General features: G+C 63.0%; 1 protein-coding gene and 1 pseudogene across 4 annotated transcripts; both read left to right on the forward strand.

Moving 5' to 3' along the window:
* The first annotated feature begins 1,594 nt into the window (after positions 1-1,594).
* Positions 1,595-2,617, forward strand: LOC105488893 (protein enabled homolog; annotated as a pseudogene).
* A 2,763-nt stretch (positions 2,618-5,380) lies between these two features.
* Positions 5,381-27,494, forward strand: LOC105488856 (cadherin 15). 4 transcript variants are annotated; one of them, XM_011753335.2, is made up of 14 exons: positions 5,381-5,479; positions 12,969-13,127; positions 13,752-13,907; positions 18,029-18,173; positions 19,538-19,698; positions 20,501-20,629; positions 21,107-21,292; positions 22,788-23,041; positions 23,879-24,021; positions 24,209-24,448; positions 24,841-25,080; positions 25,509-25,645; positions 25,794-25,952; positions 26,883-27,494. In XM_011753335.2, the coding sequence occupies exons 1-14, from the start codon at positions 5,438-5,440 to the stop codon at positions 27,081-27,083; spliced, it is 2,352 nt and encodes a 783-aa protein (XP_011751637.2). In that variant the 5' UTR covers positions 5,381-5,437; the 3' UTR covers positions 27,084-27,494. The 4 variants fall into 4 exon arrangements, with proteins under 4 accessions (XP_011751637.2, XP_024650834.2, XP_024650835.1 ...); XM_024795066.2 differs by having other exon boundaries at positions 25,748-25,952; positions 26,883-27,015; XM_024795067.2 differs by lacking the exon at positions 26,883-27,494 and having other exon boundaries at positions 25,487-25,645; positions 25,794-25,913.
* Positions 27,495-27,527: the final 33 nt, after the last annotated feature.

The raw sequence follows: 27,527 nt of genomic DNA on the forward strand, positions 1-27,527 counted from the left end.
CACGCAGCGGGGGAGAGGACAGACGTCCGGAACTGGGTAGAGATGAGTCTGCCTTGGGTGGATTTGCTGGGGCGGGGGGCTTTCGCATGGTGTGGGGGGCTGGACAGCCACTCTCTCCGGGACCACAGCTTTCTGGGCTGGGGCAGGACAAGGCCACTCATGCCCCACTTGCCCTTCTGGGGTTCAGCCAAATGAGGCCCCCACCCCCATGACTCGCAAGGCGGCTGGGAGCTCTGGCACTGCCCGTGGGGATAGTCAGGCTTCACCACACCCAGCTGCTGTGGACTCTAGGGGCCTTGGGGGGTGTGGGTTGCTCCGCCATCAGCTCCAGCCCCAGCCCCGGCCGCAGCCTGTCTTTGGAGGGTGCTGACTGGGGGCCGTTACAGCTTATGGATCCCTGTGAAAGCCTGAGCATCGGGAGGAGCCTGGTGACGTCCGCTGTCTGGCGGTGCTGTCCCAGGTCCCCATCTCTGTGGCCAGCCCTGCCCACTCAGCCTCAGCCTTGCTGGGGCCTGGGCTGACCTCAGGAGCCCCTGCTGGCCCTGCCGCCCTTGAACCTTTGCCTCAGTCATCGGGGAGGCTGGGGTGGCCTCGGGGCCAATGCCAGGTGAGACCTCAGGTGAGCTGCACCCCCCTTCCCAGTGCTCGGGGCCAGGGGAAGGGAGGTGGGCGTGGACCATGCTCTGCAGCCCTCCCCTGGGGCATGCCTGGCCGCTGGCCTTCCTGATCCCTGCCCGGGTTGGGGCTCCAGCGTGGAAGTCAAGGCGTCCACGCTGGGTGACGGTACTGGGCTGGCCTGGAGGGGGCAGGCCTGTCCAGCTTGGACACAGAAGCAGGGAAGGTCCCATCGTTCCCTCCCTGCTCTGCCCTGAAGACCCTCCGGCAACCGGAGGAGCCAGCTGCCCCTCCCCCACCCGCCTCCGCTGGCGTCCCTGGAGCCACACTGCCCCCTGCTGGGGCTGGCAGGTGTGACGGGCCACCGAGTCACCCGCCCGCCCTGAGCCCGCCAGCCCTGAGTCCCGCCGAGCTGCACCTTGAGCCACTGTCTGGTCGGCTCCTCTGTCACTCCGGGGGATGGGACGCAAGATCAGTGTCAGGGTGGCAGGGCAGGACAGGACCCCACCTCCTCAGCTCAGGGACGGGCCTGAGGGATGCCTGGCCAGGCCTGCCACCCCCTGACCCCTTCGTGCCCAACTCCCTGTAGGGCCAGGACTGACCATCAGGCTCCAGGGACCTGCCGTCCCCAGGTCCTCAGGAGGGCCAGCACCACCCCGCCGACCAGCAGCCCCTCCTGTCCAGCATGTCCGTCTGTCTATCTGTGTGTGATTTTTTGTTTTTTTTGTTTTTTTTGTTTTTTCAGATGCAGTCTTGCTCTGTCACCCAGGCTGGAGTGCAGTGGCACTATCTTGCCTCACTGCAAGCTCCGCCTCCCGGGTTCATGCCATTCTCCTGCCTCACCCTCCTAAGTAGCTGGGACTACAGGCGCCGCCACCACGCCCGGCTAATTTTTTTTTTTGTATTTTTAGTAGAGACAGGGTTTCACCATGTTAGCCAGGATGGTCTCGATCTCCTGACCTCATGATCCGCCTGTCTCGGCCTCCCAAAGTGCTGGGATTACAGGCGTGAGCCACCGCGCCCAGCCGGTTATCTGTGTGTTTTGAATGCCCAAGATGTTTTAAACACACTTGTCGAATATTCTTTTCATGTGTGTTGCGGGGGGGGTCAGGGGCTTCTGAACAAAAACAGCACGCCCATACCTGATGGGGGCTCCTCTGAGCCCACCTGGACTGACCGTCTGTGGCCGCCAGGGACAGGTGGTGGCCTGAACGTGCGGGCAGCGTCACCCGTGAGCCCAGACAGCCCTAGCACAGCGGAGTCCAGGATCGCCCCAGCTACAGACACTGCCTGGCTTCCTCCACTCCCCAAGATCCAGCCACGTCTCCCCTGTCCCAGGGGAAGCTTACAGGAAACTTATGGGCAGAAGCCCCTCTGTAGGGCCCACTACCCAGAGCCAGCCACAGGTACTCAGGCCAGGGCTCAGGGGCCGTGGGGGCTCAGGTTCCATGGGGGCTGGTGGCCCTAGCCCTTCCAGATCCACTCCCCACCCCTCACTCACTCCGTGGGGACCTTCATCTGCCTAGATGGGTTGGTCTGTGCTCTTGACAGTCCCAGGACTGGGTGTCGGCCTCACCCCAGCACCCTGGCAGCCTCCAGGCCAGAGTAGAATGTTGGAAGGGCATGGCCCATGGCCAATACCAGGCTCCCGGCCAGGCGCCACCTGTGTCTGCCTCCTCACCCCAGCCTCCTCCAGCCTCAGGCCCTGCCTGTCAGACGGGGGCACCTGTCCAGGGGGTCCTCAGGGAGCACTTGCTGCCTGCAGAGCGAGCCCCCAGAGCCCCTCCCCGTCACTCCAGAATGGACACAGCTGCCAGACCAAGACCAGAGCCTCCTCACACCAGGGTCCCCTCCCTTGGTGTCCGGTGCCACCCAGATTCCCTGGACGTCTCCCCTCTGCCCTCCACACCCCGCACCATGGGTAGGACCCGCCTTCACACCAGCTAACCCCTGCCCTCCAGCCCCCACTGCCTCTCTGGTAACGGAGCTGCACCTGGCCTAAGCCTGGGGCCTCCATAGGGCCCCTGTCAGGCACACCTTGCTCAACCCCAGCGTCCTGCATCACGCCTGCCCCTTAGTGGCTGGGGTGTGCGTGTATATTTATATTTATACACTGTAATTACATAAATACAATTTAATAATCGAGGGCCAAGCACCGTTATTGCACTGTGCGATTCCAGAATCACTCCAGAGCAGACACCAAGGCGTCTCAGCTGAAAACTGGCAGCTGCCTGCATCTGTCGTGAGAAAGTTGGAAATTCCTCAGCCCACTCTGGATCACTGCCTGTGGCGTCGGGAGGGGTGGCCCAGGGCTGGAGGGTGGGGGCACCTCTGGGACATCCAAGGCAGCAGGGCTCCTGGGGAGTCCGGGGCCCTGTTTGTTGTCCCCCAGTTCCTCATACTGGGGAAAGGAAATAGGGAACTGAGGCTGTGGACCAGGGAGCCCCCTCTACACCTCGGCTGGCCCTGCCCCCACCCCATGCCCATGAGGCATGTCCCCCGAGCTGGAGAGTTGAGGTGGGCAAGGCAGAGGGCAGGAGTGATGGGGGTGAGTCCTGAAGGCCCAGGACTGCAGACTCTGGAAAAAGGAGGGGAATGCCCAGAGTCGGGTCCCCGCTGGAGGCTTGGGGTGCAGAGGGAGGGTTGGGCATCTCCGGGTCCACTAGGAAAGAGGAGGGCTCTTCTAGGGCTGATGGTCCTGCAGCCGAAAATGGAGCCCTGCCCCTCACTGTACAGGACTTCCAGACTCAGGGTACCCAGCCCTTCCCTGCCACCTTCCTCTGACACAAGGGGAAACTGAGGCCCGGGGGGAGAACCTCCAGCCCAAGGCTCCGAGGTGGGACTGGACCCAGGCTCCTGTTTCCTGGCCTTCCTGCTGCCCTGGGAGCACGTGGAGCGGGGTCCCTCGCTGGGGCACCTGCCCCTGGAGGATGACCAGCCAACCAGGGAGCACACCCTCCCACAGTGGCCAAGCCTGCTGCCTCCCTGGCCCTGCCCTGCATTTGGGGCTCACCCAGGACTTGGCCCAGCTTAGCCTTTCGCTTAGAAACCCCCACATCCCATGGAGGAGGTGTTTGGCCTCCATTTCTTCCCGAGGTGGGTGGGAGGCAGGTGGTTGAAGCAGGGTGGGTGCAGGGTGGAAGAGAGCAGCTGGGGGTGGCAGACGGCAGCCTCCCCAGGCCTCTTTCTGGGGGGAGGGCGAACACTTCTACCTCACCCCTGCACTAGTCCCGTGAGGCTGAACACCAAAAGCATTCAGAGGGCTTCTCCACCCCTAGTTTGAAGTCCCTGGCCACCGAGGCGGGACGGTGGTCCCTAACAGGCTACACCCTAGCCCCAGAGGCCTCCCAGTCTGGAGATGGACTCCCTGCCCTCTCTCATCTTGGAACAGTGAGCGCCAGGGACAGTCCTGGCCTGAGCCTCCTGGGCAGCCTGGCCTCCTTCCAAGCAGGCCAAGTGCACAGATGGTGCCTGCACCTGCACAGCCACCCACAGTCGAGAGGAGAGCAGAGGCACCCGGCCTGCTCCAACCACAGAGAGGAACGGGCTTCCCAGCCTGGCTCTGGGCTGGTCAGCAACCCCCACTCCTCACCCTGCCTACTCAAAAGAAAGGGTCCTTCTCCTTCCAGCCCCCTCCACCCTCCCTCCGGGACCTCCCTGACCATGCACGAGGCCTGTGCAGGTGTTGAGCCACACCCACGCTCTCCCAGGGGGCGGGGCCTCGAAGGGGAGAGCAGGTGCCACAGTCAACAGGAGGGCGGGCTTCTGGCCAGGTGGCAAGGAGGCGCCAGGAGGGGGCGGCGTTGATCTTGGGCGTTGAGGGGTGAGAAGGAGTTCGGTAGGAAGGAAGGTGCTCCAGGCAGGGGGCGTCGGGGAACAAGGGGCTGCTGGAGGAGGCGCGTGGACGGGAGGAATTGGGGGTGTCCTACGAGCTGCGCTGGTATCAGAGGCGTGTGAACCAGAGCCGCTCCATATTGAATAGAAGCTGGGTAAAATGAGGCTGCGAAGAGGTGCGTGGAGGGTGGGCCTAGTGTTCACGGGAATGCGGGGAGGCGCAGGAGACGCAGCCAGAGCGGCGAGGGGCCCAAGGCAGTGCTCAGGAGGCGTCCCCCGCAGAGACTGCAGTGCAGACGCCCCGGAGCAGGGGCGAGCCGGGGCCCAAGGAGCAGGAAATGAAGAAGCAAGGAATCCCAGCTGGTGCCTGACCCGGCCCCACCCACCCTGCCTTCCCCACCCACCCTGGCTTCCCCACAGCCCGACGCAGCAAGCCGGGGCATCTCCGACCCAGCCCCGGCCCTGGTCCTGCGCGCCAGAGCCCGGCACGCGGGGTCACTCAGCCCTCGGCCCCGCCTCGGCTCCGCCCCGGCTCCGCCCCGCACGCTCACAAGGTGTCACTCAGCCCTCGGCCCCGCCCCACACGCCCCATCCTCCTCTGGCTCCGCCCCACCAGCCGCGTGCGGTCACCGCCCCGCAGGCGCACCTGCGCTGTCACTCAGCCCTCGGCCCCGGCCCCGCCCCTTCTGCCCCACTCGCACACGCGCTGTCATTCAGCCTTCGGCCCCGCCCTGGCCCACCAGAGGCTCCGCCCCACCCGCCTGCCCACATGCTGTCACTCAGCCTTAGCCTTGCCCAGGCCGGCCCTCGGCCCGTCAGAGGCCTCCTTCGTGCTGTCACTCAGCCCTCGCCCCGCCCCTCCCCGCCCCGCTCACACGTGCTGTCTCTGGCCCTGGCCCGCCCCCCGAGCACTTGCGCTGTCACTCAGCCGGGACTCGCTCCTTCGGGTGGCGGGTGCACTCCGGCCCCCGCTCCCGCCTCGGCCCCGATGGACGCCGCTCTCCTCCTCGTCCTCGGGCTGCTGGCCCAGGTAAGGCATCCGCACCTGCGCGGGTCCCCGCTGCCTCCCCAGGCCCTGCGGGACAGTGTCTTCAACTGCAGCCGCACAGGTCTCCCCCAGAACCACTGTCCCTGGCCGCCTTTGGGGACCTGTGAGCTGAGTGGCCCCGGGTGGGTCCCTGGGCTGGGGGCGCACTCCCGGGGTTGTGGGGAGTGAGTGCATCCAAACCCTCCACCTGGTGGATTCACCCCCAGGACTGCAGAGTCCTGCTGGGGTCAGGCAGGGACCATCCAGCAGGCCGTGCCTTGTCTTTGGAGGGACCCCTGCCGGGGTCGGGGGATTGCCAGTCTTGAGTGGAGCAGAGAGAGGCGGGAGCCACAGGAGCGCCCCTGTCTGGGGGCCCTGGCGGCCAGGTTTCCATAGGGACTCCCTGCGGCGGGCACATGATCCCTGGCTAGTCTTGGGTGGTGTCCAAACCCCCCACCCCAAGTTCCCGTCTAGCAGGGGTGGCTGCAGGCCCTGCCCCCAGGAACTCACACTCAGGGCTATTTCTCGATTGGAAGGGCCCAGCCTGAGCCAGGTCCCCACACACAGGACCTTGCCGAGTGGTGTGTGGCAGCCCTGGGTTCCTGGGCTTCACCTGGGCCCCTGCAGCAGCTGCCTGGGGTGATCAGGCCTGGGGGCCTGGCCCCCAGAGGTTGCTGGACTCTGCCTCTAAAAATCTTCTCTGGACTACTGGCACTGTGTTCTCTCCAACATGGGAGAAAGCCAGCGTGGAAGGAAGCCCAGGCCTCGGCCCCCCACACCCGCCATGGGTCCTGCCTAGCTGGAGCCACGTCTCCTCACCCCCTAGGGGGGCCTGGACATGGAGGATGTGGCCTCAGTGGCTTCAGCCCCCAGGGACTGGGCTGGGGCACAGCTGGCTGTGGTTGGGACGTCACTGGGTATAAGAGGGCAGCCTCTTGCCAGTTTAAGAGAATGCACATAAAGGGCTTAGCGGCACTCACAACACGCGTTGTTCTTGTGGTCCCAGGGTGGTGAGGGAGTGCTGGACACAGTGAGTAAGGGAAGCCACTCGTTTCCCAGCCCCCACTGAAGGGGCTTCCTGAGTCCCCTCATTCCCACAGGCCTCCTGGCTCCAGCTGGCTCCAATTTCAGCCCCTGGCAGCTGACCAGGCGCCTGGCCAGCCAGACCCTCCAGCAGCTGTCCCTGAGGGGCACCACGGCTCCTGCCACCCCCCCACTCCCCCAACTGGAGACAGTGGCGGGGGGAGAGAGTGGTTCAGCATGCGTGCTCACCGCCAGGCTCACCACCCCTCAGCCCTCTGCTGGGGAGCACAGCCTGGGGGGCTCCATGCCTCCAGGGCCCTTCTCCACCTGCCCTGGGGACAGCGTTTCTTCCCTGGCACCCCAACCTGGGGCATGGTGGTGGGGAGGCTGGCGCCTGTGAAAACATTCCTTGAGACCTCTTCCTTTGGATTTGGGAGTGTTTGCCTTTCAACAGGCCCTGGGGGGCTCTGTGGCAGGTGGGGAGGCAGGCAGGACCTCTCCCTCCCCAGAAGCCTCCCCTCTCACTATCCCTTCTTCTCTCCCCCAGGGCTGGGGGACGATAGCCCCCTCCGCCGACAGCTGGAGGCTGGAGGAGTTGGTGGAGGTGGGGGCCAGCTGGCAAGGGGTCTATAGCCAAAGCTCAAATTCACTCCACTATGAGGCAAAATATGTCCATGTCAGGACCCTGCCTGCGCCTCCCCCACCGGCTCAGCTTTCAGGACTGTGTGCTCTCCTGGGCAGCCTAGGGGTCCCAGGCCGCCTCCTGGTGAGCCCCCAGGCAGGCAGCATGGTCCCATCAGGGCCTTCTCCAAGTGAGGAGTTGCTCCCCTGCTCGGGCCACCTCTGATTTTTGAGCTCACTCAGCCCCACCTGGAGGGAGGTAGGGGGCAGACTGTGTCTTCAGAGCTGGCCCGTCAAGCCTGCTGCACCCACACCATCCCTAGTTGCTGGTTCTACACCTGGGACCTCACGCCAGCTGGGAGGCAGCTGAGGTCTGGGGCAGCACTGCGGACTCACAGAGAGCCCCAGCCTGCTGGGAAGGGCCCCACTTCTGCATCTGGGTTTTGGGAGCCCCTTGGTCTCTGGGAGAGAGTCAGCAGCACCCTGCGGGCCAGGCGGAGGCTGTTAGCTCAGGTGACTGTGACCAAGGCCAAGAAGGGGAGTGGCTCCCAGGCACTGTTCTTCCCACAGCGGCAGGACAGCCCCAGACACTGTGCTTTGGAGGGGACAGCTGCCTCCACGCCTCTTCTTCCACATCCCTTCTCTGAAGCCTGCAGCAGCTAGAGAGGGTGGGGCCCAGAGAAGATGCTCCAGCTGCTCTGGGCCAGGCCGACAGCTGGGGCCATTCCTGGCATGCCTGGCCATCCAGGAACGGGGTGGCCCCAGATTCCAGCCTGGGGGAGGGGTTGAAGCCTGAGAAACTTGAGGGGCCTTCACACTCCCTTCCCAGGCAAACCCACCCACGTGCCCACCAAGGGTGTTCCTAGAATCTCACAGCGCCCTTCCTTGGAAAATCGGGTGAGCAGGAGTGTGAGGTCGGCCCCAGAACTTCTCCCCAGTCCCACCTCGCAGTGGTGTCCGTAAACCCCATTCCCACCCGGCAGTGGTGTCCGTAAACCCCATTCCCACCCGGCAGTGGTGTCCGTAAACCCCATTCCCACCCGGCAGTGGTGTCCGTAAACCCCATTCCCACCCGGCAGTGGTGTCCGTAAACCCCGTTCCCACCTCGCAGCGGTGTTTGTAACTCTAGCGAGCGCTCAGTGCATGCGGGGGCCTTTCTCACGCAGCAGCCCCTTGGGGTTGAGTGTCGGGCGAGCAGCAGACCCCAAGAGAGGCGTGAAGTCCCAGGCGCTCGGCTCCAGCGCGGTGGCCCCAGACGTCTCAAGGGCTTCAAGATGTTTCCCTCCAGGTTCTTGGCTAAGGGCCCAGTCAAGGATGAGCTTGGGGGTGTCACTGGGGAACCACTGTGGGGAAGCAAGTCACTAATGTCCATTGGTCTTGCTTGGCTTGGGTGGGAGACAGAGAGAAGTGGACAGGTGTCCACAAATTCCACCTCCCAGGGTGCTCGCGTCCCCTAGCCCAGGTGCAGGGTTGTGGGCTGGCCGTGTTGATGTGGCTTTGTCCTGGGCACCGGATGTCCCGATCTCCCCAAGACAGCTCCCAGGCCCTCCCTCCCCTGGCCATGTCTTCTGGGACAGGGGTGGGGTGGGAAGACAAAGAGCCAGCTTTGAGAACTGGAGAGCCGGAAGTGGGCCGCGGCCTGCCTGCCCACCCACACCCACACCGGCTGTGATCTGGGCAAGTGGGCCCTGCCAAGGCACTGCGGCCGCTGTGACCTGGTGAACTCAGGCTGTGGACAGGCCTGGGCCTAGGAGTCCCAGCCTCTGCCTTGACCGCACCCGGCCCAGTGTGACTGGAAGGTCTCCAATGGAGGCAGCTGGAGGGTGGGGGAACAGGGCCGGCCCAGGTTTGGTGGCAGCTGGGCAGGGAGCAGATGGAAACTTCTGCCCTGGTGGGGGTGGCCCCTTCCCCTCAGCCATGTGGGGTTCTTATAGCCTGGGGTCTCCCTGCCTCATGCCCAGGCCTAGCCCAAGGCAGGCGTGGCTCTGTGGCTGGGTTTCCTTCAGAGCATGTGGTTCAGAGCCTGGCTTGGGTCTCAGACCCCATGTGGCTCCTGGCTCTGTGTGGCTTCGGGCAAACGCCTCAGGCTCTGCCCAGAGCTGGGAGATGAGGGGACCACCACAGGCTCCCGGGGGTTGGGAGGACCAAGGGAAAGGGGGAGAGGCAAGGCCCAGCTCAAAGCTGCACAGCCAGGGCCGGAAACAGACCCTGTGCCCACCGAGGCTGATGAAGGCCCCATGCTGGGCAGGCAGGTTTCCACTTGGCAGGACCTGCCCTGCCCTGGAAGTGGCTTGTGCTCTGTGGGCGCTGGCAGGCTCTGAGGCCAGGGCCGCCATCTGTCAGCTGGCAGAGAGCTTCCCCGGCAGGGTCCCCCGCCTGGGAGCCTGAGGAGCCCCCACCCGTCCTCTCCCTGCTTCCTGCCCAAGTGTGTGCTACTCTCTGGACTCCCAGGAGACCATGGAGGGGCCCAGGTCCTGCTGGCCGAGGGCCAGGAACCCCGTGGACGTTGGCCTTGGTTTGGACGCTGCTGCCACTGCCTGTGGGGACCTCTGTGTACTGGGCCAGCCTTGGGGACAGGACACAGTCAGAGTGAGAGGCCCCAATGCCTCATCTCAGGGTGGGCAGATGGGCAGCCTGGGCCTTGCTCGTCCACACGGGGTAAGCTGCCAGTGGTGGAGGACAGAGGCCAAGCCTAATGGAGGTTCAGCCTAACAGGCTTCTTGGCCATGCCAACATCTCCTTCCCGGCCCCTGCCCACTCAGACGTACCAGCCCCTAGCCGCTGCCTCCTCTCAAGGCCACCTGCCCCCACGTCCCAGCCCCTGCCTAGACTGAAGTCTCGGCAAAGCCAGCAGGAGCGGGCGGCACTGGAGGGTGAGGCATTGGCGCGGGGCTGAGGAGAGTGGGCAGCCTCAGAGCCAGCAGTGGCGTGGTGGCCAGAGTAGCCGTGGAGGTCTGTGGTTCTGCGGGGGAGGGGTGGCCTGGCTTGCCCAGCTCTGACACCCCCAGTTCTCAGTGCTCCATTTCCAGGGGGGAGCTGGGTGAGGCCTCCCGTGCAGGGTCCCACTTACCAGGGCTGACTCAGCGCTCCCTCCACTTGCACAATGTGGGGAGCTGTTCTAGGTGTTGGCGTGGCGTGACCAGCACACCCCTGTGGTAGGCACAGGACCTGGTGCCAGCTGGGGAGTCCCATGAGCCTCCCTAGACCCCAGCCCACCTGCTGTCCAGAGGAAGGAGCTCAGGAGCAGGCTGTGAAGATGGTGGTGTTGAGATGGGGGCCCTGTCTGAAAAGGGAGCTGAGGAGTTTGTGTGTGGTGGGTGGTGTTTGGGGCCTGCTCTGCCCCCAGACTCCCCATCGCCTTCCCAGGACCCCCCGCACCTCCCAGCCATCCCCCTGCCCCCATGGCAACCCAGCAGCCTGAGGGCTTGTCCTGGATAGGGGTGCCCCAGAGAGCACAGCATGGGGCAGGGGGTCTCTGTCCCCCTCCCCAGCCGGGTGGTGCAGGAGGCTGCCCTGTCTCTGCATTAGGGTCTGTGCCTTGGGGAGCTGCTGCCACCCCCACCACAACCCTGGCCACAGGGTCCTGGAAGCTTCCCACCCTGCCCACCCCAACTCAGCACCTTCCTCTGTAGCCTCCATTACTGGGACGATGCAGATGCCACGCCCTCGTTACACGCGGTGAGCGGGGGTCTCAGGTCTCTCACCCACACAGCCCTGCAGTGGGGGGCTGGGAAGGTCGGGAGACCCTCGCCAAGGCTGATTGAGGCTGTGAGCACTGGGCGTGTGGGGCTGGGTGCTCGCCACACATGGGCCTTAGCCGCAGCGAGACGAAAGGAGACGCAGCTCCTCGCTTTTGCACATTTCAAGGGCTCAGCAGTCCCCTGTGGCCTGTGGGTCTTGGATGATGCAGATCTAGAACATTCTGGCAGCTAGGAGAGCACTGTTGGGTGGGAGGGGGCCTCCGGGGAGGAAGGTCACCCAAGAGAAGGGCCGGGAGCCTGGAGACCCCCAGGACTGGGGGGTGCACAGACAGTTCCTAGCCAGGCCCAGGGCACAGGGGATGAGGAGGGGGCAGCCCTGTTTCCTCCTCCCTCACATCCCTCTCCCCTGCCTCTCCCCCAGCCCCGGCCCCTCCTGCCCTCACCGAGTCCAGGCGGACTCTGTGCCCCCACGAGCTGCACCAGGCATCAGCCTGACCCGGGAGCTCAGGGGTGACCCCCATGTCTGTGCCGAGCCAAGTGGGGTCAGCCTAGAGCCACGTCCTGTCCGTTGTGGCAGCTTCTGCCAGGCTGTGCTTTAGGGTCGGGGTCTTTCAGGAAGAAGCCATGCAGCCCATCCAGCAACACTAACTCCCCAGGCTCAGGGGGTCCCAAGCACAGGTGTCCTGGGGGTCCCAGCACAGGCAGAACCCACTGTCTCTAAGCTTCTCTTTGACCAAGGTGGGGCCAGGCACCCTGGGAGGCCAGGGCTCAGGCCCAAGGCCCAAGGCCCAGGCTAGGAGCTGGGTATGGTGACCACATTTTTAAAACAGAAAAATTCAGGATGTGCTTTTGGGGTCACTACGAGTGCCCCTCCCCACCCGGCTCTTTGACTTGGGTCCCTTCTTAGGCCTCAGTTTCCCCATCTGAGGGGTGGGTGTGGGGCCATCTGTGGTCACAAAAGTTGCTGACCGTCAGGACCTCGGGAGAATTTGGGGGCAGCTGCCTCCACTTTGGGGTCTTGACTGGCCCAAGGGTCGTCCCAGCCCTGGAGTAGGGTGGGGTGCACGGCGTCTCCCTCTGCAGCCCCACGCTCTGCCCAGGCCTCATCCCCGAGCACTGGGGCTTCCTGTGTGCATTACAAACAGTGCACCCCAGCCCCTGATGTGGGAGAGGAGGAGATGGGCACACCAGGGTCCCAGCAGCTGAAGTATTGGGGTGAAGAGGTGAAGACTGCACCGAGGTACCCCATTCTGGGAGAAAGCAGCAAGGCTGGGGGTGGGGCTGCCCCCTGTCCCCAGCCATGTCCCTCTTAGCTGTGCAGCCACAACAAGCCCCACCGAGGCAGCCCTGGCCCCGGCCCAGCCGGTCTCAGGAACCCACACCAGCGTTGACTGCCCAGCCCTGACCTGGTGGGTCCTGACAGACCAGCGCGGTCCAGATGGGGGCCACTGTACAAACTGGGGATACATTTCTAGCTGCTCTGGATGGACTGGAGCTGAACTCTCGCATCCTGGGAGTCCGTTCCTACAAAGTGCCTGAAGAGGTGGAGGGCGATGGGCACTTTCCCGCAGGCACCTCCCCTGCCACTCCCCGGGACCCTCCACAGCCAGCCCACCGTGCCCACGGGCACCGCCACTGGTTTCTTAGGGTCATTCGGAGTCAGGACCCCCACGCTCTCCCCAGCCCTGGCTGGCCCAGGGGCTTGCTGTGTGCACGGCTACCCTGGCACCTGGGGTGAGGCTGTGCTCCCGCTGGGTGAATCTCAGGTGTCCCTCTCAGCCAGACGCCTGGAACCCTAGCACTGCCTCCCAGCGGCCACATGCACTCGCCAGGGGCTGCAGAGAGCCTGGCTGCTGCGTGGGCCCCGTGGGAAACTCAGGGGCAGCTGGATCGGGGCTTTGAGGGCCAGTACTTGGGGTGTGGCCACCAAGGCCCCAGCTCAGCCTGATGGGGGTGGGGCCCACGTGCCTTTGCCGTCGTGTGACGCAGCCCTGTGTGTGGAAGCCGCAGTGCACCAATGTGCACTGACTCGCCGGCCGAGGGAAGCTGTGCCCTGTGGCCTCCTCACCAGCCACAGCTCCCAGCTGCACACTGCCGCCCAGGGCTCCGGGAGACAGTGCTGTGGGACGCATCTGTCTTTGTTGCAGAGCCTCTGCCTGTCTTTGGGGGTTCCTGGACAGAGGAGGCCCACCACCCTGTACCCCTGGCGCCGGGCGCCTGCCCCGAGCCGCGTGCGGAGGGCCTGGGTCATCCCACCGATCAGTGTATCCGAGAACCACAAGCGTCTCCCCTACCCCCTGGTTCAGGTGAGCGGGTAGAGGGGGCGGGAGGGGAGGAAGGGGTGGGCTGGTCCCCAGTGGGCCTCCCTCATTCCCTAAAGGTCTCCTGGGAGCCAGTGGGGCCCCATTTCAGGGCAGAGCTGGGGCAGGACTCACCCACCTTGCCAGGGCTCTGGGCTTCCAACCTGGGTCTACAGCAGGGCTCAAACCTTTCCCTTTGCCCCAGGTCTCAGGGGAGTCCAGAGCTGCTCCCACCCCACGTGCACCTCTGGTGGACACATTCCACGTTAGGCTGCACGCTCGGGCGTGATTTTTGTCTGCGTGTTTGCCGACGCTGAGCAGATGGAGGTGAAGGTGAACTGCCTTGCGGGGTGTCAGCTTCACACACCCAAAATCGCCCCAGAGACCAGGGCCCTGAGGACACCAGGGGCTGAGCCTGAAATGAGGCTGCAGGACGGGGCACCCTTGGGGCCACAAGCTGAGCTGTCCCCAGCCCAGCACAGCTCCTCACTGGGTACCAGGCTCCGTCCTCCAGTCCTAGGAGGGTTCGACCTGCCCTGCTGCCAGCCAGGGAGGGGCCTGAGGGGCTGCAGAGAGGGCAGAGGCCCCCGCCCACAGCAGCTCTCCCCAGCCCCATTTCCTGCCCCACAGATCAAGTCAGACAAGCAGCAGCTGGGCAGCGTCATCTACAGCATCCAGGGGCCCGGCGTGGACGAGGAGCCCCGGGGCGTCTTCTCTATCGACAAGTTCACGGGGAAGGTGTTCCTCAATGCCACGCTGGACCGTGAGAAGACCGACCGCTTCAGGGTACGGATCTGTGCGGTCCGCCCTGTGCCCGTCAAGCAGGCCTGGTGGGAATCCAGTACTCCTCCTCCCCATCAGACTTCTCCTCCAGCTCGGTGGGCTTCAGGCCAGATCCAGGCACCCTTAAGTGAGGGGCCAGGTACAGGGGTCTGGGACCAAGGCCCTGCAGCCTGAGGAGGCAGCTGTTTAGGGTGATATTCCCGTTTAACTGGAGGGCAGACAGAGGTCCCGTGGAGGAGCTGCGTGGTTCTGCCCGGGAGGAGCGCGCTGCAGCCGCTGTAGCTTTGTGGCTCCACCACAGCCAGCTCCGCACTGGTCCTGGGAGCTCAGGAACATCGTGAAGAATCTCTAAATAGTGTTTTTTGGGGTTTTTTTGTGAGTTGGAGCTTCACTCTGTCGCCCAGGCTGGAGTGCCGTGGCACAATCTCAACAGACTGTAATCTCTACCTCCCGGGTTTAAGCGATTGTCCTGCCTCAGCCTCCTGAGTATCTGGGATTACAGGTGCCCACCACCATGCCTAGTTAATTTTTGTATTTTTAGTAGAGACGGGGTTTCACCATGTTGGCCTCCCAAAGTGCTGGGATTACAGGCATGAGTCACCGTGCCCGGCCTCCCAGAGTGCTGGGATCACAGGTGGGAGCCACCACGCCTGGCCCCAAAATAATGTTGATCCCAGTGGCCGCCACTGTTCTCGGGAGTGGGATTAGTCAGGGAAGAAACCACTGATGCCCCTGGGATTCTGAGGTCTGAGAGAAGGGGCAGTGAGTGCTGGGCGCAGTGGTTCATACGTGGAATCCCAGCACTTCGGGAGGCTGAGGCAGGAGGATTGCTTGAAGCCAATAGTTTGAGACCAGGCTGGGCATCAAAGTGAGGCCTTATCTCTACAAAAATTTTAAAAAATGGTAAAATTGCCAGCAGTGTTGCTGCATGCCTGTGGTCCCAGCTACTTGGAAGGCTGAGGTGCCAGGATCCCCCCGGAGATCGATGCTGCGTAAGTTGTGATTGCGCCGCTGTGCTCAGCCTAGGTGACAGAGGAAGACCCTCTCTCAAAAAACAAAAGAAGAAGAAGAAGAAGAAGAAGAGGCCGGGCACGGTGGCTCACGCCTGTAATCCCAGCACTTTGGGAGGCTGAGGCGGGTGGATCATGAGGTCAGGAGATCAAGACCCTCCTGGCTAACACGGTGAAACCCCATCTGTACTAAAAATACAAAAAATTAGCCGGGCGTGGTGGCGGCGCCTGTAGTCCCAGCTACTCGGGAGGCTGAGGCAGGAGAATGGCGTGAGCCCGGTTGGCAGAGTTTGCAGTGAGCCGAGATCGCGCCACTGCACTCCAGCCTGGGTGACAGAGCGAGACTCCGTTTCAAAAAAAAAAAGAAAGAAAAAGAAAAGAGGATCGGGCGCGGTGGCTCATGCCCATAATCCCAGCAGTTTGGGAGGCTGAGGCAGGCAGATCTCAAGGTCAATAGATCAAGACCATCTTGGCTAACATGGTGAAACCCTGTCTCTACTAAAAAGTACAAAAGTTAGCTGGGCATTCTGGCATGCACCTGTAGTCCCAGCTACTCAGGAGGCTGAGACAGGAGAGTCACTTGAACCCAGGAGGCAGAGGTTGAAGTTAGCTGAGATCTTGCCACTGCACTCCAGCCTGGTGGCAGAGAGAGACTCTGTCTCAAAAAAAAAAAAAAAAGAAGAAGAAGACAGGGCAGTGGGAGCAAGAGGAGGGAGCCCTGGAGCCCAGAGCCCCATCTATACTCCCTGCAGGCACCTGCCCAGCCCCAGCCTGCCCTCCCCCAGCCTGCCCTCCCCCAGCCTGCCCAGCCCCAGCCTGCCCTCCCCGAGCCTGCCCTCCCCCAGCCTGCCCTCCCCCAGCCTGCCCAGCCCCAGCCTGCCCTCCCCCAGCCTACCCTCCCCCAGCCTGCCCTCCCCCAGCCTGCCCAGCCCCAGCCTGCCCTCCCCCAGCCTGCCCTCCCCCAGCCTGCCCAGCCCCAGCCTGCCCAGCCCCAGCCTGCCCTCCCCCAGCCTGCCCTCCCCCAGCCTGCCCAGCCCCAGCCTGCCCTCCCCCAGCCTGCCCTCCCCCAGCCTGCCCAGCCCCAGCCTGCCCAGCCCCAGCCTGCCCTCCCCCAGCCTGCCCTCCCCCAGCCTGCCCAGCCCCAGCCTGCCCAGCCCCAGCCTGCCCACCCCCAGCCTGCCCAGCCCCAGCCTGCCCTCCCCCAGCCTGCCCTCCCCCAGCCTGCCCACCCCCAGCCTGCCCACCCCCAGCCTGCCCTCCCCCAGTCTGCCCACCCCCAGTCTGCCCTCTCCAAAATGTCATTTTGGGCTGGGCGCAGTGTCTCATGCTTGTAATCCTGGCATTTTGGGAGGCCGAGGCGGGGGGATCACCTGAGGTCCGGAGTTCAAGACCAGCCTGGTCAACATGGCAAAACTCTGTCTTTACTAAAAATACAAAAAATTAGTCAGGTGTGGCACGCACCTGTAATCCCAACTACTGGGGAGGCTGAGGCAGGAGAATCACTTGAACCCAGGAAGTGGAGGTTGCAGTGAGCCGAGATCACACCACTGCACTCCAGCCTGGGCAACAGAGCGAGACGCCATCTCAAAAAGAAAAAAAAAAAAGTCCAGGCATGGTGGTGGCTCACGCCTGTAATCCCAGCACTCTGGGAGGCTGAGGCGGGCAGATCACGAGATCAGGAGATCGAGACCATCCTGGCTAACACGGTGAAACCCCGTCTCTACTAAAAAATACAAAAAATTAACCAGGCGTGGTGGCGGCGCCTGTAGTCCCAGCTACTCGGGAGGCTGAGGCAGGAGAATGACGTGAACCCAGGAGGTGGAGCTTGCAGTGAGCCGAGATCGTGCCACCGCACTCCAGCCTGGGTGACAGAGCGAGACTCTGTCTTAAAAAAAAAAAAAAGAAAAAGTAATTTCGTACCTGATGTGGGGAAAGGATGCTTCCTGCCTTTGCCTTTGCAGGAAGCAAAATTTCCTTTTATTTGCCCCAAATCTTCCTTTAGACTTCGAGAACCAGTCCTTTGATCCCTTACATCAAATGTTATTAGAGAGTATTTTTCACTTGGAAACTGTAATTGTGCCCATTCTCCAAAAGGATGGGAGGCCTTTAAAATGTCATGTGCACAGGGGAATTAAACTTTAGGAGGAGGCTGGGCGTGGTGGCTCACGCCTGTAATCCCAGCACTTTGGGAGACCGAGGTGTATCACCTGAGGTCAGGAGTTCGAGACCAGCCTGACTAACATGATGAAACCTCATTTCTACTAAAAATACAAACAATTAGCTGGGCATGGTGGAGTGTGCCTGTAATCCCAGCTACTCGGGAGGCTGAGGCAGGAGAATCGCTTGAACCCGGCAGGCGGAGGTTGCAGTGAGCTGAGATCATGCCATTGCACTCCAGCCTGGGCAATAAGAGCGAAACTCCATCTAAAAATAAAACAACAACAACAACAACAACAACAACAAAAACTTCAGGAGGAACCAAGACCATAGAGAGAAAGGGAGAGAGATTAGGAACCCTGCCGGGCGTGGTGGCTCAAGCCTGTAATCCCAGCACTTTGGGAGGCTGAGACAGGCGGATCACGAGGTCAGGAGATCGAGACCATCCTGGCTAACACGGTGAAACCCTGTCTCTACTAAAAAATACAAAAAACTAGCCAGGCGAGGTGGCAGGCGCCTGTAGTCCCAGCTACTTGGGAGGCTGAGGCAGGAGAATGGCGTAAACCCAGGAGGCGGAGCTTGCAGTGAGCTGAGATCCAGCCACTGCACTCCAGCCTGGGCGACAGAGCAAGACTCCGTCTCAAAAAAAAAAAAAAAAAAAAGGAACCCTTTGAGAGCCTTACTTTAGTCACACATGAAGCATCTGTGAGCTTCCTGGCAGCCAAGGCAAGCAGGGAAAATGGCACCTGCTCTGTCTGCTAAGGGAAGGTGGCTCCCGTTCAGGGACATTCTCAGCCGCTGTGACAGATACCCCACCCTGTGCTGTTTCTGTCCTGTTTAAGCTGGTGTTTCCAGCTGGAGACAAAGTCTGAACATGCTGTCTCTTTCACATGGCCCTAATGGGAGCCACAGAAATTTGGGGCCCACAGAGCCAGCCCTTGCTCTGTGTTTGAACAGCTAAGAGCGTTTGCCCTGGACCTGGGAGGATCCACCCTGGAGGACCCCACGGACCTGGAGATTGTAGTTGTGGATCAGAACGACAACCGGCCAGCGTTCCTGCAGGAGGCGTTCACCGGCCACGTGCTGGAGGGCGCAGCCCCAGGTGAGACAGGACGGCGGCCCCGGGCCGGGAGGGGCTGCAGGGAAGGGCTCTGCGAAGCCAGAAATCCAGGATGTCCCTCGAGCAAGAATTTCAGAGGCCCCTCGGAGAGTCTAAAAATAAGTAAGCAGGTCTCTGAGGAAGGTCCGTTTCCACAGGTCGACTCAAGCCACTTCCCATTTCAATATAAATTTCAGACCCAAAAATCTGCGCCTGGGAGTGGAGGGTTTTCAGGGGTCCTGTTCTCCCCAAAAGCAAATGACTTCTCCCTCCTGCTGAGGGGGCATCTGGAGCCAAGCACACCCCATGCTCACCCTGCACTCAGGCAGGGTCCGAAGCACCCACAGGCATCCCTTGGTTGTGATTCACCCCAAACCCGGGTTGGCCTGCAAGCCCCAGTCACGGGCTCGTTCCCACCTCCCTGGGGGCCCGTGGTAAAGACCTGGCGGAAGGACACAGGCCCCCTCGTGTCTGGGGCTACCAGGGACTGTGGCCAGGCCTGGCCCAGGCTCCGGCTTGGAGGCTCATAGCCTGCCTCAGTTTCCTTCCTGTGTCTGTGGCACGGCCTCCGCGCCTCGTTCTGTCCCAGGTGACAGACAGCACGTCCTGGTTCCAGCTGTCCCGGGGGGGGGTCACAGCCGGCCAGGAGCTGCTCCCCAGTGTGGCCCGAAGCCTGTGCTTCCCACCCACCTCGGTGGCTCAGTCCCCCTGAGCTGCCAGAGGAGTCAGATCTAAATCTCAGGAGAGGGAAATGGGGGGGAGGTGAAGCATAGCCCTACCACATGTGGCCTCCTCTAGCAGCACCTTCCCGGGTGCTGCTTCCCACAGCAGGTGGGGCTGGGGCTCTGGCCTACACAGACGCGGCGTGCGTCCTCCGCTCAACTGCCGTGTGTCCTCTTGTTTTATCCTGCCCGTGCATCCTCTGTTCAGCCTGCCCATGAGTCCTCTGTCACCCTGGATGCCAGCAGCTCCTGGAGGCCCCCCGCTAGCTAGCCCAGTCTGACCCAGTGCCCTCAGCCCCTGCACCGGCCAGGCACAGGAGCCAGCACCTGTCCCAGGAGCATCCTATGTTCCTGTGCTGCGACCCCATAAACAGTACAAGCCGGGCAAAAGGCTTCCACCACATCGGTGGCCTGGACACGGCGTGGTGAACTTCAGGGGCAGCGGGAAGCATCTGGACTTGGGGGTTGCCGCGTGTAGGCCGCCTTGGTGATGCGAACAGCAGCATGGACTGACTGCCCCATCTGGGGTCAAGCCATGCTGGAACCAGGGAGCCTGTGCACACGAGGTGCCCCCGTGCCCCTCACGATGCCCCCAGCCCATTGGCCCTGTGGACGCTGACCCTCATGCCTCCCTGTGCTTCCCAGGCACCTATGTGACCAGGGCGGAGGCCACAGATGCCGACGACCCCGAGACAGACAACGCGGCACTGCGGTTCTCCATCCTGCAGCAGGGCGGCCCCGAGCTCTTCAGCATCGACGAGCTCACAGGCGAGATCCGCACCGTGCAAGTGGGGCTGGACCGTGAGGTGAGGTGGCACCCCGGCAGCTCCACCCCGCACAGCCAGAGCAGCCCATCTCCTGTGGGTCCCTCTGCCCCCAGCCTGCCCACCCCAGACACTCCTGTCCCTACCGTCACTGCAGAGCTGGCAGTGGCCCTGGCTCCCGAGGAGATGGCGTGGGGTGAACCCACTGATGCACAGACAGGAGCCGCACTGGCCCAGGTGGGAGGGATCTGGTCCACGTAGAGCGTGAGGGGCCCGGCACAGGGCAGGGCTCCCCAAGCAGCCCCTTCCCTCTCAGCCTCATGGCAACAGCTCCCCGCTAGTAAGTAACTAGCTCTTTCTGTCAGGGCCCCCGCTGCCCCTTGCTTTCGGACTTCTGTGCTCCCCAAAGACCCCCCTTGAGTCAGCCCCGCTGGGAAGCCCTCCTGGTTACACTGTATTATGTGGTCTTTGTCCATTTCTGTCCCTGCCACTAACCACGGCTCCCCAGGGCAGGGTCCCAAGCTCACTGGTATGCTAGGCACTGAACACACAGTAGGTGCTCTGTAAACGCTTACCCAGCGCACAGTAGGTGCTCTGTAAACGCTTACCCAGCGCACAGTAGGTGCTCTGTAAATGCTTATCCAGCGCCATAGGCTGGGGCAGCACCACAGCCGCATGCACTTAGGATCAGGGCAGGATTCTCAGGGCCATTTGGGGTCTTCAACACCCACTGGGCGCTCCCGTAGGAACTGAGCTGGCCAGGTGGCCTGGCTCCCGCCCCTGACCAGTCCCCATGTGGCCCACCTGGGCCCTCATCTTCTGACCCTGTACCCCACATCCCCAGGTGGTCGCGGTGTACAATCTGACCCTGCAGGTGGCAGACATGTCCGGAGATGGCCTCACAGCCACTGCCTCAGCCATCATCACCCTTGATGACATCAATGACAATGCCCCCGAGTTCACCAGGGACGAGGTGCTGCTGCTGTCCCTCCCTCAAAAGTAGCCCCTGCTTAGAGCTGCCTTCCTTTCTTGGGCTCCTGCAGAAGGCAGGGGGCTTCATGATGGGCCCGGGGGTGGCGCGTGGCAGCATGTGAATGGAGTCAGAGCTGGGAGAGAGGCCCTTGGGGAGAAGCAGCCCGTAGGGCCCTCTGGGACCATCTAGCATCGGGGAGCAAGTCTCCCTCCGGCCCTTGCTGTATGGGAAGGGAGCATGAAGCTGAGCCCACAGAGGAGGACCATGGAGGCCCCTGGGGGGCAGTGACTCACACAGACAGACCTGAGGACACCCAGTGGGTGGGGAGCAGCTTTGGCAGGAGCAAGGGAGGGCGTTCCTGCTGGGAGGCAGGAGGGAGGGTGGGAGGGGTGGGTGAGCTGAGGGCCCTGAGGGCCCCACCCATGCTTTCCCCCCAGCCCTGCTGGTAACTGGGGCTGGGATCCCCCCCACCACCAGTTCTTCTTGGAGGCCACAGAGGCCATCAGCAGAGTGGATGTGGGACGCCTGGAGGTGGAGGACAGGGACCTGCCAGGCTCCCCCAACTGGGTGGCCAGGTTTACCATCCTGGAAGGCGACCCCGATGGGCAGTTCACCATCCGCACGGACCCCAAGACCAATGAGGGTGTTCTGTCCATTGTGAAGGTGAGCGGCCCCCAGCTGGCACACACAGATGCTCCCACTGGGGTCCGAGCCCCTTCCCGGCAGGGTCACATTCCCTGGGCAGCTGGGGCCTTGTGTTCGTCCTTGGGTGAGAGAGAGTGGGGGAGGGCAGCCGGGTGCGGTGGCTTAGGCCTGTAATCCCAGCACTTTGGGAGGCCAAGGCGGGTGGATCACGAGGTCAGGAGATCAAGACCATCCTGGCTAACACGGTGAAACCCCGTCTGTACTAAAAATACAAAAATTAGCCGGGCGTGGTGGCGGGCACCTGTAGTCCCAGCTACTCAGGAGGCTGAGGCAGGAGAATGGTGTGAACCCAGGAGGTGGAGCTTGCAGAGAGCTGAGATAGCACCACTGCACTCCAGCCTGGGTGACAGAGCGGGACTCTGTCTCAAAAAAAAAAAAAAAAAAAAGAGTGTGGAAGGGCATGGGGCCCCCCAGCCTGAGGACTGGGTCCCACGCCATGCTGCCCATGGGGCTTGAGGGCCAGAGGCAGGGGACGCCCTACACCGGTCTGTTCTGTCCGGCCTTCCTCCCTTTCCTATGAAATCCATGTACAAAAACATAGCTGCACACCTGTGTCAGTCTTGGTTCTACCAGAGAAACAGAGGCCATAGGAGACACATGCACAGATATGTATGCACGTGTAGATGTGGATGTATTTAGATACTGACACAGCAAGAGATGGACTGCAGGAAACGGGCTCATGAGATGCTGAGGTCTGGCTGGGCAGGTCTAAGGTGCAGACCACAGGCCGGAGCTGACGCAGCAGTTTCCAGGCAGAGAAAATGCAGTTTTGCTCTCAAAGCCTTCACCTGAGTGGATAAAGCCAAACCACGTCACCCAGGATGATCTCCTTTATTTATGTAGTTTTGTTTTTTGTTTTTTTTTTTTTTTTTGAAACGGAGTCTCACTCTGTCGCCCAGGCTGGAGTGCAGTGGCCGGATCTCGGCTCGCTGCAAGCTCCGCCTCCCAGGTTCACGCCATTCTCCTGCCTCAGCCTCCTGAGTAGCTGGGACTACAGGCGCCCGCCACCTCGCCCGGCTAGTTTTTTGTATTTTTAGTAGAGACAGGGTTTCACCGTGGTCTCGATCTCCTGACCTTGTGATCCGCCCGCCTCGGCCTCCCAAAGTGCTGGGATTACAGGCGTGAGCCACCGCCCCCGGCCTAATCTCCTTTATTTAAAATCAAGTGACTGCAGGGGCTGGCGACATCCCCCCCACGACCCTCGCTGAAACCCCTGCAGAGCGTGTGCTTGGACCTTGGGCTTCTCCCCAACCACCACCACACACAACCAGCATTTTAATAATATTATTTGTGCTTTCTCGTCCTGCATAATTTGTTTTTTCAAGGTTAAAAAGGGGCAGAAGGAAAGTACAGGCGCTCTGGACAGACCCAAGGAGTGGCTCCCCCATGGCACCCACCCTCGGGTGCCCACACTTGCATTGGGTGAGTGACGGGCTGTGCTTCCTTCCCTCAGGCCTTGGACTATGAGAGCTGTGAACACTACGAGCTCAAAGTGTTGGTGCAGAATGAGGCCCCACTGCAGGCAGCTGCCCCCAGGGCCGAGCGGAGCCAGGCCAAGGTCCGCGTGCATGTGCAGGACACCAACGAGCCCCCCGTGTTCCAGGAGAACCCACTTCGGACCAGTCTAGCAGAGGGGGCACCCCCAGGCACTCTGGTGGCCATCTTCTCTGCCTGGGACCCTGACACAGAGCAGCTGCAGAGGCTCAGGTGGGGATCCTGAGGCACCGGTGGAGGCAGAGGAGGCTAACGGCCCCATTCCCGCTTCGGGTGCCCCTGACCCCTGGGCTCTGAGGGTCAGAGGGTGTAGCGGCCATTTGCTGGTGTGGGTTCCTGAAGGTCTGGAGGGTCTCGAGTCCCAAGCATCCCCCTGTGTGCATGTTGGGGTAACCTCACCCCCTAGGGCAGGCCCGGCTCCAGCCTGTGCATGCCACAGTCTGTCCCTGCCAGCCGTGTCCATCCCCGGAGGCCCCTGCTCCCAAGAGACTGGCCGTTCACATCTCATTTCACCCCAAGCCTGGCCCTGTGAATCCCTGTCTGTGTCCGTGGTGCCCAGGAAGGGCGAGCACCGACTGGGGCTTAACTAGGTTGCCACACTCTGTCTCAGGGCCCTGGACAGCTTGCCTGCCCTCCCTGAGCCTCAGTTTCCTCACCTCACAGGTGCCAGTGACTGCAGCTCCCATCATATGCACATGGGTTGTGTGTACATGTGTGTGTGCATACGTGTGTGCACATGTGTGGTACATACGTGTGGTGTATAGGTGTGGGGGGAGGGTTGTGCAAGGTGTGAGAGTGTCTATGGGTATATATGTGCATGTGTGTGTGCTGTGCATACGCATGTATGTGTATGTGGTATATACATGTGTGTGCATGCGTGTGCATGGAAGGGTGTGTGTGTACACGTGTAGTGTGTGCATGTGCGCATGCATGTGGTAGGTGTGTGTGTGCCTGTGTGTGTGTGCAGTGCATGTCATGCACCCATACCTGACCACACCTGTGGGGCCCTGGGATAAACTCAGATCCCACTCTTTCCCTCCCCTGTGTCAGCTACTCCAAGGACTACGACCCGGAAGACTGGTTGCAAGTGGACGCAGCCACTGGCCGGATCCAGACCCAGCGGGTGCTAAGCCCGGCGTCCCCCTTCCTCAAGGGCGGCTGGTACAGAGCCATTGTCCTGGCCCAGGATGACGGTGAGCGGTGCGGCTGGCTTGGGGCTCCCTGACCCGGCCTTGTCCCGGCTGAGCACCCCTGCCGGTGTCCAAGGGCTCTGCCCATTGCTGCCCGGGGGTTCAGAGCTGCGCACCCCTCTGAGCCGACTGGTGGGGCGGGCTGGGGTGTTGGGGTGGGGTCACCGAGCCACAGCCCTCTCGCCTGCAGCCCCCCAGCCCCGCACCGCCACCGGCACCCTGTCCATTGAGATCCTGGAGGTGAACGACCACGCACCCGTACTGGCCCTGCCGCCGCCAGGCAGCCTGTGCAGCGAACCGCACCAGGGTCCCGGCCTCCTCCTGGGCGCCACGGATGAGGACCTGCCCCCCCACGGGGCCCCCTTCCACTTCCAGCTGAGCCCCAGGCTCCCAGAGCTCGGCCGGAACTGGAGCCTCAGCCAGGTCAACGGTGCGCTCTCCCCCACCGCCGCGCTCCCCCCACCACCGCGCTCCCCCCACCGCCGCGCTCCCCCCACCGCCGCGCTCCCCCCACCGCCGCGCTCCCCCCACCGCCGCGCTCCCCCCACCGTCGCGCTCCCCGGATCCCACACTCCGGCCTGGTACCAGGGGCAGGAGGCCGAGGGGCGTGCAACCCCGTGGTCCTGTAATAGGGTCCCCCCCCGCCACCCGCTGCATCCTCGTGCGGGGCAGGGTTACTTATCGCGCCCAGAGGACAGAGGAGGGTGGGGGGAACCCAGGCCCAGGATCTCGGGATTCCCCACCCTGTCTCGGCGCGAGGAGGACAGGCGAGGTAGGGGCGGCCTCGGGGGGGCCCTCGCTCACCACGGGCGCCCTCCGCAGTGAGCCATGCGCGCCTGCGGCCGCGAAACCAGGTCCCCGAAGGCCTGCACCGCCTCAGCCTGCTGCTCCGGGACTCGGGGCAGCCGCCCCAGCAGCGCGAGCAGCCGCTGAACGTGACCGTGTGCCGCTGCGGCCAGGACGGCGTCTGCCTGCCGGGGGCCTCCGCGCTGCTGGCGGGTGGCACAGGCCTCAGCCTGGGCGCACTGGTCATCGTGCTGGCCAGCGCCCTCCTGCTGCTGGGTGAGTGAGCGCCCACCTCCACCTGGACCCTCAGACCCTCGGACCCTCCTCCCCAGGCCGCCCGCTGCTAACCAGCCACGCCCCTTCCTCCCCAGTTCGGGCTCCTTCTCCCTAACCCCGCCCTCCTCACTACAAGACACGCCCCTTCCTCCCCGGCCCCGCCTCCTCCCCGACCCCACCCTCATTACCAGCCACGCCCCTTCCACTCAACCCCGCCCAGTCTTTGCCAGCCACGCCCCCTCCTCCCCAACCCGGCTCCTCCATGCCAGACACGCCCTTTCCCAAGCTCCGCCCCCTCAACACCTTCCCTGGTAACCAGCCATGCCCCCCTTTGCCCCGCCCCGCCCCCTCTTCCCACCTCCCTCGCAGCCCGGCCCCTGAAGTCGCGTCCTGTTCCTGGCCCCAGCCTGCGTCCCCTCATTCCCCAGTGCTAGTCCTGCTCGTGGCACTCCGGGCACGGTTCCGGCAGCAGTCGCGGGGCAAGGGGCTGCTGCACGGCCCCCAGGACGACCTTCGAGACAATGTCCTCAACTACGATGAGCAGGGAGGCGGGGAGGAGGACCAGGTGAGGGGGCAGGCGTGGGTGGGGAGGGGTCCCCAAGGAAACCAGGTCGCGGGCCTTCATACAACAAGCTGGCCAGGAGCCTCTACCTGAGACCTCCACCAGGGCCACCCGAGGGATGCCTGGCTCTGTTCCACGTCCTCGCCCACAGGACGCCTACGACATCAGCCAGCTGCGTCACCCGACAGCGCTGAGCCTGCCTCTGGGGCCGCCACCACTTCGCAGAGATGCCCCACAGAGCCGCCTGCACCCCCAGCCACCCCGAGCGCTGCCCACCAGCCCCCTGGACATCGCCGACTTCATCAGTGATGTAGGTGCTCCTGGGGACACCCCAGTCACACTGGCACGCACAGGTGCACACACATATGCACATTTACACACCTGCACATGCATGCACTTATGCGACACCCAAGGACACCGCAGGGCAAGATGATGTGCGGGCGGGAGTGTGGAAGCCCCACTACCACCATCCGAACTGGGCCTCAGCTTCCACCCACCATGCAGGTCTTTGCATGGATGGAGTGGCGGTGGCCACAGACCCATCCACTGCCCTGTGTCCACCGTGGAGCGGGTGGGGGAGCCCCAGGAGCACCCCTTGGGCTTTAGTGGCTCTCAGCGGAATCAAGGCCTCCCTAGGAGCCCCTCTGGACGCAGTGTTAATGATTCCCTGAGGTCCACAGGGTGAACATGAACATGGGAAATCTGGGGTGGGGGGGTGCACAGGGAACCCTCCTCTGCACCTGTAGCACCTGACTCGGAGAAAGCCCTCAGCGAAGGTGTACACCCCCAGTTAGGAGCGTGCGTGTCCCCATGAGCTGAGAGGACAGATGTGCAGACAGAGCCTCCAAAAGGCAGGCGGGCCGTCCTGCGGATGGAGGTGTCCGGGAGGTTCAGGTTCTGCCTTGAGTGGACAGGGGCCGCTGGGATGAGGAGACCAGGGTGATGGGAGCAACCCCTTCCCACCTTGCTGGGGCAGGGCAGAGCCCTGGGGGACGGGCTGGCTGCTGGCCTAATCCTGAGGAAGGGGCAGTCCACGGCCCCCTCTTCACGATCCTGCGGCTGTGCCCTCAGGACGCTTTGCCCTCAGGTCTGCTGTGCCCCTCAGACCTCGCCCCGGACATAGGCAGCTTCCCCTTCCTGAGCCTCTGCCTTGAGCTGACTTTGCCCTGGGCTGTGGCCATGGTGGTGGGGCACCTGCTGGCCCCTCCATGCATCCTGACCTCTCCGGGCCTCTTTGCAGGGTTTGGAGGCTGCAGATAGTGACCCCAGTGTGCCGCCTTACGACACAGCCCTCATCTATGACTACGAGGGTGATGGCTCGGTGGCGGGGACCCTGAGCTCCATCTTGTCCAGCCAGGGCAATGAGGACCAAGACTACGACTACCTCAGGGACTGGGGGCCCCGCTTCGCCCGGCTGGCAGACATGTACGGGCACCCATGAGGGTCGGAGCGAGGGGCCAGATGGGACCACTGGGCCAGGGAGGGTCTTTCTCCCAGGGCACCTCTACCCACACACAGAGGCCGGACAGCCTGACCCTGGGGCGCAACTGGACATGCCACTCCCCAGCCGCGTGGCAGCATTGGCCCCTGCAGAGGCAGCCTGAGGTCACCAGGCCTGACCCCCACGGGCCTGGGGCAGCCTCCTTCCTGCAGGCGAGGGCCCAAGTCTGGGGGCAGAACCTGAGTGTGGATGGGGCAGCCAGGAAGAGGACCCTTCCTACCGGGGTGGGAAGAGTTTCTCTCCTTCGGCCCCATGGGGGTCACCCCCCTAGTCCCACCTTTGCCTCCTACCAGTGGATCTCATCTTTGTACGAAAGACAGAAACCTCCTGGGTAAATCTGAATGAAAACCATGCTAGTCTCTCTCATGTGGGGCGGGCGCCCAG

This window comes from Macaca nemestrina, chromosome 18 (assembly GCF_043159975.1).
Source record: "Macaca nemestrina isolate mMacNem1 chromosome 18, mMacNem.hap1, whole genome shotgun sequence".
Taxonomy (NCBI): Eukaryota; Metazoa; Chordata; class Mammalia; order Primates; family Cercopithecidae; genus Macaca; species Macaca nemestrina.